Here is a 10,866-nt window from a genome sequence, read left to right on the forward strand (position 1 = left end):
TAGCTTCTCAACTGTGAGGATTTCGTATATCACAGTAAAACAAATATCTTTGGGTTTGGAAATGTTTGTCAGTCATTAATCAAAAAAATAATATGAAGATTAAATTAATAATGAAAATAATTAGTAGCAACCCGTGTCCTTGTCAACTTGTTCTTGAAAAAGACCCTACACAGCAACTCCTTCATCGTAAGAAACCCAGGATGAAGGAATCAGCTAGTAGATTGAATGTAGTAGATTAATGTAAAAGAAAAGAAACCTCCTTTGTTCTACTGCTGCATAACACTGCTATAGGTTGCCACTATGTGATTTTAAGTGCATTCCAGGAGTTATTTTCTGCTCAAGTGTTTTGCAAGTTTAGCTTTCTCTAAACCGGTCTTGAAAGGCCAACATCATTTGGCAAGTCCCAGAAATAACAGTGAGGCAGATTTTTAATGTCATGTAGTCTATACAGGCTACTGTAGGGGGGGAAAAACTCACCCCTTCCTTTCTCTGATTTATTTCTCCCTGGATGATTGTTAAAAAAAAAAAGTACTGTTCATTCTGAGGGACTAACCTCAAAATTAACCTTTTGATTCCTTGGATGCAGACAATCATTGTTGTACTGGTAGCAGCACATTGTCTAATTTTGTCTATTACTATTAGAATTGTTTCCTCACTGAAATTATTGTTTTTATGTTTGTTACAGTGCTCAGAACTGACCTTGCCACAGGCCCTGCAGTGGTGCCTCCTCTTGGTGAAGGTGAACTTGACATCACATTTCATACAGACAGGAGCCTGGGAGTCGGGCACCCAAACAGGGGCAACCTCTCCCAGGGAGCTGGCAGGTTTCCTGCACAGAGCGCCCTGTTGTCCTGCCTGGAGGTCATTATCCGGGCTCTCCGAGGGCATCAGGGGAGCAGAGTGGACAGCACTATCACCGTTCACCCCGACTGCACTCTGATCAGTCCCACTGAGCGTAGTTTCAGGGGGCGTGCCTCTCCGACACTGGTTCTCCTGGTTTTTGTTCTTGCTGACAGCGGCCGGGCCAAGCTGATTTTGGACCTGGCCCGACGGCGGCTGTGGGATCTGGAGCTTGAGGCTGACCGGCTGCTTTGGTCGCGCTCCTCCGTAAGGAACACTGACCGGCTGCAGCCGACTGTTGTTGAGTTTTGGTTGGATGCTACCTGACCCCACTGCTCCTCCTTCGCCATTCTCCTGCTTGCTTTCCTCCATTTCTTTCTCCTCAGTGACAGAGTCCTCTTTGGAGGGAACAGGAGAGGGAGAAAAACCCTCCTCCTCCTCCTCCTCCTTCTCTTCTGTCTCCTTAGGCTTGGAATGGCTACTGTTCTCTTGCTCCAAACCATTAGGAAGGCTTGTTATTCTGAGGAGCTGATCTATCTGTCCCTCTGGACTACACCTCCTCTCGTTTTCCTCCACTCCAACCTTGTCATGAGGAGACACACCATTCTCCTCCACCTCACAACCAGCCTGAACGTCTCTCCCCCTATTTGGGAGACTTTCTACTTGTTCCTCCTTTAAGTTTGCAGTTTGTTTTTCTTGACCATTGTCCTGTAAAGCAGCTGTAATGACCTCCTCTTTGACACTTTCCCCATTTTGTGTTGTTGGTTCCACATTTGGATGAATTTTGGGAGATGTAGTTTCTTCCTGTCCTAACCCAACCTCAAAGTTAAAGTGAGTGTGAGTGGAGCCGCCTCCTCCTGCTGAGGTGGCTCTCTCCTCCTGATGAGGTTTCACCTCCTGGTCAGGACCAGTAGGCTGGTTATCTGAAGGAGAACGTATCTCCTTGCTGAGCCCATCTAGCTGTGGACTTGCTGGGCTGGCAGGGCAGCCGTTCTCCACAGCACTACAGGCCGTCACAGGGGGCGGCGAGGTGTCGTCTGTGCCCACCAGTTTGCCGATGTTGGGCTGGGGGAGCGGTGGGCTGTGGACGTCCGCCGGCCTCTCCTCTACCCAGGATGGAGGTTCGGGACCGGGGTGCCTTTTAGGGTCGCCCCCCGGGGAGGCGCTGGAGGACGAGTCGGGGAGGGTCTTAAAGGGCAGTGGACTCTCCCGGGGGCTGAGGTCTGCGTGGGCCAGGGCGGGGTTCAAAGAGAGCAGGTGGGCAGGCGGGGCCAGGATCTGGGTCCACTTGGCATCTGAGAGAATTGGATTGTCTGTCTCATCTGGCAGAGAAAAGAAGAGAGGAAAACTGACGATTATATGGCTCTCACTCTGACTTATTTGTCATGAATCCTTAGTCTTTAAATGACAAGTTATTAATCGACCCAATAGTGACCTTTTACCCAAATGTTTTTTTTAAACAGCTTGCAGGTTTCTTGTCATGTCAGAGACACGAAACAGAAAAGAAGAAGTGTCATGACAGGAAGCCTCAAATTAACTGCCACAGAGAGAACTAATACAAAAGATACACATTCCCAGGTGATCGAAAGAGCTAAAAATGGCAGGAACAAACCAGGGGACAAATTGAGAAATGAGGTTGGCATGGAGAGGGAAATTAGTGTGGATGGACTGGGAAATTCTGAGAAAGTGGGCCAAACGACTCGGTCACCCATGGGAGCCATCAGTCAAGCTGACACATGAATGCTGTGTAATAAGAGCAGAAATTCTTTATAATATTTATTAAAAAAAAAAAAAAAAACTTTCTCACACAGCCATGTCAGCTACTGTATAGCGCTCTCCACCCTCCACTGGAATTCATGCTAAGCTGTTTTTTAGTATGGGGTTCAGGCACACATACATTAACTCACACAGAGTTAATCTGCCAAGCTGGGATCTCTGGCAGAGCACACACAGATAATCACTCACAGCCAAAATACACACTGGGCTCACAGTACCATCGAAATATGCTGTGTGCGGAGGACTGGCCTTTGTTCTAGGGTCATCTGCCATAAATACCAGAAAAAGAAGGGCCTTTACTCTATAGTGAGCAGAGAGCTGAGAGTATGCAGATACACAGCTCAGTAATGCAGTGTTTACTTTACAATCACCATAAATAAAAAAAAAAGCCCCCGACACAATTTCTTTACTTATTTTGAGCATTAAGTGTGAAGAAGAAGAAGGAAAAAAAAAAAGAAAAGACAACCCTCTTGTCTTGCACCAATAACACAGTTTCACACAAGCCCTAGGGAAATGGATAATCCAATTAGTCCTATTCCCTGAGTGCACACCCTCAATCACCACCTGTAAATGTTACCCAAACTCATTGGGCGGTGGCTGATTGTCTGACACCGCTGATGATTTACTCGTGTGTTACATAACGCTGCCCTAAACCGCAGCTCCTCTGAAACTTCAATCCCACGGCAACACCTCGTGCCATCCGTCTTCTCTCAGTGACTCACTGTTTGTCCCCTGTCTTTCTAACACCGTAGCTCACCTTCGTTCCGCTCAAACTCGTCCAGCACCTTGTCCAGGTTGAAGGCCTCGGCCTGGAAGTAATTCTCCATGGGTCAGGAAGCTCCACCCTGCCGACGGCCGCGTGAACCTAGAAGCAGGCAGAGCGAGTCCTTAATACCGAATCCGTTCACATTTCCATACTGTACGCACAAGTCCCCCACGGCCTGAATCGTATCTCCATTTTCATATCTTTGTCCTCGACTCATTTTAATATGATTTGCTTAAGTAGAAATATCCCCTCTGTTTCACTCTTACTTCTCATTTTCCTCCCTTCTCGTCCTCTCTTTTGTGATCACTCTGGGGTCACAGAGATAATGAAAGGGAGGTATGGGTGTGGGTAAGCATGGATCAGACAGTCTTTTTTAGATTGGGAAGGTTACGGAGTGATTTATATGACGTGGAATATATAGTAACAAGGTGACATCCAGGAACTTATCAAATTCTCTAAGGAAAGGTGTTTCTGTATTTCTTAAGCCTCCTTAAGCCAAAAGGAGTTTCATTATATCCATTTTATTTTGTTATTTAATGTGTATTTCTTTTTTCTTATCTGCTGTGTTCAATCTGGAGCTGTTGTAACAACTAAATTTTCCCAGTGTCAGATCAATAAGTCTGTCTTATCTTATCTTAAAATGTACAAGACCATACTTGTAGACAGAAAGAGATTGGGTCATCGTATCAGTGCTCGATAATTCAATTAATAACAATGGAAATAGCAATATGGTCAAGTGCAATATCCAAATCACAAAAGATTTTTTGGTAAAAGGTCAAATTTGTGACCAAGGAGCATTATAATATAGTACTGTAGCAGTGAAGAGAAGAGCAGCCTACAAATCTTGTTCTCCAGATGTAAAAAAAACAAAATATTTGTTTGGTACAGACCCTAAAAAATGTGACATCATCTGTTTTTCCCCAAATGATAATCAAATTGTGATGCAAAATGATCATTCCAACTAAATTGTGGATCATATCTGTCAAAACAAACTCTCAGCTGTCGTGCTGTCCTACATTATATAATAAAAATAACAATCTTTAAAAAAGATGACAGGGCTGCAGCTAACGATTATTTTAAACTATCAATTACTACTTAAAATAATCTTTAACTTACTTGCTTTGTGCAAAACTATAAATATTCAATTTATAATGTTTTAAAAACAGAGAAAACCAAAACATTTTAACCATTTAAGAAGCAAACAAAGTGTTAAATTGATTATCTAAGCCGGTAAACTTTCTGTGGATCGACTAATCATCTCGTCTCCCACCCAATGACAGCGAATGACTGAATAAAAAAAAGTCAAGGAAATGCTTAGGAGAGGAGAAAGGACATCATTTTAAAGATATTAAGATCTTCACTGGAGTGTTTCTCTGGCTGTTTCTTAGTAACGGCTGCTTGTCGGAGCAAAACCTGTCCTACTAGAATACTCACTGGAGGTTCATTTGAATGATAGTATAATGCTAAAACATAAAATTCAAATGTTCCTTCTCTTAGCCTCTACACTGACTGCAAGTTATGTATGCTCTGTAGGTTATTCAGGTATTAAACACTTTATCATGATGAATTGGTTTGTTTTATAACTTGGAAATGTTCTACTATAGTTTACATTTCCCACTCTGGTGGTGAAAAAATCCTGAACAAGCATTTAGCCTTGAAATAATGCACCTCTCTCTGTCAGTCCTCACCTGCACAGAGGTCCTCCTCAGCAGTCCCAGGCGGTGTTTTTATCTTAGCGGGTTTCCCTCTCAGTTCTCACTTCACCCAGTCTGGCAAGCGCCCAGCGCCCACACCTTAAACATAAGTTGAAACACCATTCAGTAAAGAGCTGCTTTTCAACTTGCTCTGTGCTAGTTTCACTACGAGGTGATACAATGCGTATGGTAACAGCAAAAACCCGAAAATTAATCTACAATTATTATTACGATGATTGATTCATTGCTGCAGCTTTTCAAATGTGAGGATTTGAGGCCTTTCATTTATAGGATAGTAAACTGAATATCTTTGGATTTTGTATTGTTGGTTGTATAAAACAAGAAATTTAAGATAGATTTAACCTCGAACTCTGGGAAATAAGAAGCAATATTCACCATTTTCTACCCAAAATGATCAATACTGAATCAATAACGGACATAATCACTAGTTGCAGCCCTGTTTCCAAGCGTATGATACACAAAAAAAAAAAAGAAGAGTCACATCCAAAGTTAACCACCACCCAACACACTGATGATGAATCAGAACAAAATCCTGATTAAGTGTAGGACACTAGTTCATGAACAACACCATCAATTGATAACACAGCACACCATCTATCTCGTCGTCATGTTTAGTGCACATTATCACACACAGTGAGCCATTACCCATCCAAGCTCGACAAGGCAATCAAGAGCCATGAATGGAAAACAGATGAAGCCTGAATCACTGCACAGTAAACCTGCCCGGTCTGTCCTTGCTGATGAGGAGACCTTGGAGTGAGGGTGTGATGGTGTGAGGCGTGAGGAGGCGTGTATCTGTGCGTGTGTAGGGCTGCAAATGAGTAACAGCGAGCCTGAACTTCAGGGTCATTCTCATAAGGACAAGAGAGCGACCGGGGGGGATTACACCAGAGACCAGATATTCCGCAGAGCTAAAGCCGCGGAGAAAGGAGCAGAGTCAACACATTTTCCGCTTAGTTTAAGGTGCAAGCGTGGGCACGGTGTCAGCAGAAAGACACTGAAGGCACAGGACAGGAGTGTGTACACATGTAGTGTGTATCAGGGGGGTCAAAACATTACTGCCACGCCAGGTATATATAGGCTGAAGGAGAACACAGCTAAAAGACACTGCACTGACTACAAAAAAAAGGTCTTTAAATGAAGAAAATGTACAAAATAATAATAATAATAATAATGATGATCCATCAGTGAAACAGTGCTTTAATTAGAGCGTGTTACAACCCTTTAGACAAACACTGTCCAGATGGAGTATGATGACTCAGTTCAGACACAGCACACACACTAAGTGACGTCACCGCTCAGTCAATACAAGAATGAACTCCTCTAGCTAGAATAAACAGAACTAGACACCATTTCCTACAGCAGGTAGATATATAGTATAAAAATGAATCTGTGATCTAATGTGCATCTATTGTGGGGGGGGTCCTTGGGGTCTTGATTTAAAAAATACTACCTATTAATGAAACCTTTGTATATGTATATATGGGAAACGGCAGCAAATCATGATTTTCAGATTCAGGAATTCCTTTTTGTAATCTGTACAATTCAACTCAACACCAGTTTTTCTTTATGTCAAATGAAAACACAAGCAACCTTTGTTTTTTGCTTTTAATACCAAGTTGACAATGAAGAGATGACAGAAAACGAGGGGAAAGAGACATACGGGAATCGACATGCAAGTCCCAAAGATGTTGCCTCAACCAGTTATTTTACTGGTGACTATCTGGTCAAAAAAAATTTACTTAAGTTCAATATCGAGCTGTACTAATCATCTACTATTGGATTCCTTTTAACCATTTTCTTCCAGTCCTGTATGGATTCTGATTGTAGTAACTGTACCATTAACTCTAACTGGAAACCCAAACAAACACTGAAGTCATAACCCCCCAGTTTCTCTTGTGACATCTACCGATTGAAGGAGGACCAATTAAAACTGCAGGCATTCAGCAGAAGACTACTGCTTATGTGTCGTCACATCAACAACCTCCAAGGCCAAATCCCACTGAAACTGCCTCAACAGATAAAAAAGCATGAAAACAACCAGGTGCTTTTGAAATCGACAACCTTAAGAGTGCGAGTTACCTTCACATCACCTGAACCGACGACTCAGTGTGAGAAACATCTAAACACTAAAGTTTCACCTCGTTCAACCTCTGCACCTTTTACTTCAGCAGAGGTTTTCCTCCATGACGACTTCTTAAATCAACACACAAACACACACACACACACACACACAGAGATACGCCTACATGAGGACAGGAGCTCGTCCCTGATTAAGATTTAATTACCCTGCAGAGGCATTGAATAATGCATCTTTAGTCAAAGTGCGTGAAGGAGTTGTATTTTTAGACATGTAAACTTGGGAAGATGCTTTAAAGGAGACATATGTGCATGAGAGAGTGTGTCAGTCAGAGAGCCTGTAGCACTGAAGGAAAAAATGGGTCTGCAGCTACACGATCTTAAGAAAACGCTGTGTATGAACACGCTCCAACTCCTCGACTAATGACTAATCAAAAACCGTCAAACACGCAAGCGATTACATGCGGAGCGGCCTCGAGTCAAACCAGAATATCAAGAGTGTGTTTGACAGTGACTGAGGGCTATAGACTGTTAAAGTGTCCATCACACGTTGGTACGGTCTTAAAATTGCTTCTAACAAACAGCAAAACAACAACAACAACAATAAAGCATTCGTACTCTTTATAATATGAAACATTTGTGACGCTGAAATACCTCAACAACTGCAGTGTTTGATGGATTGCCACGACATTCATTACACACATTAATATAAACCCTCAGGATCATTGAGACATTACTTTAATGATCCTGACTTTTCTAAACCATCGACAGTCCCATCAGCCTCGGCTGTACTTTGTGTTTACTGTGTGAGCATGTTAGGCTAGCACATTTTATGTTGATTAACTAATTTATCTCATTATTTCAGTACTATCTCTTTTTATAAGGCTACAACAAAGCTGTTTTAACTGCATCTACGACCACAAATAACAATTATTTTAACTGTCGATGGATCTGCTGATTGATCACATCTTCAAATATTTTATTTTGTCCAACAAACAGTAAAAAAAAAAATCCAAAGATATTTAGTTTAAAATGGTATAAAAGCTGTAAATCCTCACACTGGAGAAGCTAGAACGAGGGAATGTTGGCTGAAGAGGATTTATTGATGATCAAGATTTAGTAACTGCACAGATAATGAAATATAACTACATTCATGTGTTTCAATATGATGACAGTAAAGAGCATACGAAAAAGGATAAAACATTTTGTCAACTGGCATAAAAGTATAAAACACAACCATGAGAGAAAACAAAAACCAGGGTCTCTTTTCTATTTCTAAAAATCCAGTGAACTGCAGTTGATCCCCGTTCACTACGACCACGCTCCAGCCTCCAGTGTAAGCCAGACATGCTAATAATGAAATGGCCTAACAGACTACTAACACGATAAACTACGGCTGACTGGACATCCAGGCACGGCAGTGAAATTAAATAAGACAAGGGCATAAACAGCGAGCGAGCTCGGACAAACTGCGGCGCTCAAACAGTTCGTTAAGTCCTCGCTATCAGGACGAGACTCTGTTTCCTGTTGTTGTTTCCTGCATTCACTTCCTCAACAATCAGAATTTCCTTACAACCATTAGTGTAGTTTGACATCTATCTTCTGCTTATGTAATATTTATAGTCAGTAATAAAATTCTGCATCTGGTTTATTTGAATAATACTTCTCTATTTTAGGATGTTTTCCTTTAATAATCTTTTTTTTTTTGTGGTTTCTAGTTTTTAATGATTATTTTCTGAGGTCAACTTGCAACGTAGGCCCTTCTCACAGCATACATTTTTATATGTCACAGCAAGAAAATGGCATACAAGTGTAAAGTTACCAGGGAGTGTACATGCTGCGTCATCATTAATCTTATTAATTGCACCTGTGCTTTTCTTGCTGTGACAGTCAAAATACATCATAAAAGCTGGGCCAATATGCATAAAAAGCCATTCAGGGGTATGATTTCTGTCTTAAATACGACTAAATTCTGAGAGTGGCCTTAGACTTCGTCTTGAAAATTAAGAATAAATGTCTTGCATAAATGTTCCTAAGTGTTCAGACTCGGTCTCAGCTCCTTAAGTATTTAAGAGAGCGCATGAAGTAGCATAACCCGGTTAAGAGTCACCAATTGATGGCATACAGAGGCAACACAGATAATAGGCAAGAAAATCTGTTTGGTAAATACAGACCGATATAAACCAGAGGTTCTCAACCTTCTGGAGCTTAAGGCCCACTACTAATTGTTCAAAACTCCCAAATAAAATGAGGGGAAAAAGCCTAAGCTGACAAATAAAATAAACTAGGTTGTGATGAGATTTCCCTGCCTGCCATTATGAATACTGATTTAAAGTATTCAGGGTCGTAGCTACTTCCTCCACACACATTTTGGAGCTTTTATTTGTGTAGGGTTGTCTCCCTCATCGGTTTTAGTTTAAAAAATAAACATTTAATGTCACTGCGTCAGAGGAAACATTAGCCAGCTAACACTAGAAAAACACGTCTGTCTGTACCTGTCTGTATTCAAGTGTAACTATATTTGAACTGTATGTGAATTCTTGAACACATTTAGAGATAAATATTAGCTTTGTACCATAAACAATATATATTGTATAACCAGAGAACAGCTAATATAAACCACAAAACAAACAAGTTCAGGTCATCAAGTTCCCCGACATTGTGAATACAATAAAATGAACAATTTTCCAAATGTACATAAACCACACCTATAAAAGTTCAATAATTATTATAATGGAAATACTTTATAAATCTTTGCCAGTTTCTCTAAAAGCTTCGGCATAACACTAATTCATATTGATGTTGAGACGACGTCCATTTTATCAAATAGAAACAGAAACTGAATCAGATGCTACGACATGATGAAGACCATTAGATGTGGTCGACAGCTCAAAAAGAAAGTGGACATTAAGTGTGATTCATTGTGTCGTTATGTCACAATATACTGATCCCAGTGTCGAGAAATTAACTTTTGTGTTTTGTATTTACTGTAAATAATATAAATAAAAGTCTCGTCTAACATTTGAAGCATATGTTACAATGAGTGATGAGGAGGAGGGTTTCAAAGAGATTAATCAAGTCAAGCTGTGCATTAAACCATGATGAATGGTGTCATGCAGCCCTGACGTATAACCTTTGGAGGCCTACTATAGGCTGATTTAGTGCATGGGGGGGGACATCACTGTATTCTTTATTTTACAACACTTAGGTGTCCTTCAGTCAGCACTCGAACGCTGTAAGTTACAAGTTACGAGTCTTTATCAGGAGCAACTAGGTCTTTTTTTGCTAACAGTTGTTGCGATTGTGCGTCAAAGCTCAGAACGAGTCAAGTGTTCTACTTACTGGCCGCGAACTTAACGGCGTGAGAGACGAAGGAATAGGTTAGAAATAGGTTATTTTTCTCAGTGTGTTGTTGTACACATTTGTTAACATATAGACAGCTCGTACAATGGCTAATCGAAATAGAGCTGAAGTGATTTAATTGATAAAGTATCGTTTCAGATCCAAATATTTGCTAGTTCAAGCATCTCAAATATGACACATACGACAGTAAACTGAGTATATTTTAGTTTTGGACTACAGCTGCAACAGTTAATCGGTTAACTGCAAAAAGGTTAAATATTCTCTGGTTTCAACGATTAAACTGTTTAATGTATATCTAATAATAACTGTGTAATGTATCTGATGCTT

The 10,866-nt window shown here is 40.9% G+C and overlaps 1 protein-coding gene across 3 annotated transcripts in view; it reads right to left on the minus strand.

Moving 5' to 3' along the window:
• The window catches only part of zfyve9a (zinc finger, FYVE domain containing 9a), a 32,467-nt gene that overhangs the window by 18,839 nt on the left and 2,762 nt on the right, over positions 1-10,866 (minus strand). For 2 of the 3 annotated variants that reach the window (XM_051405760.1, XM_051405589.1), the window contains exons 2-4: positions 5,071-5,175; positions 3,374-3,481; positions 700-2,162 (exon numbers count right to left, since the gene is read on the minus strand). In XM_051405760.1, the coding sequence (XP_051261720.1) occupies positions 700-2,162; positions 3,374-3,443 (1,533 nt within the window). In that variant the 5' untranslated portion in view covers positions 3,444-3,481; positions 5,071-5,175. The remainder of the gene's footprint in view (positions 1-699; positions 2,163-3,373; positions 3,482-5,070; positions 5,176-10,866) is intronic. The other variant, XM_051405670.1, reaches the window with a different exon arrangement.

Source organism: Dicentrarchus labrax, unplaced genomic scaffold, assembly GCF_905237075.1.
Source record: "Dicentrarchus labrax unplaced genomic scaffold, dlabrax2021, whole genome shotgun sequence".
Classification (NCBI taxonomy): domain Eukaryota; kingdom Metazoa; phylum Chordata; class Actinopteri; family Moronidae; genus Dicentrarchus; species Dicentrarchus labrax.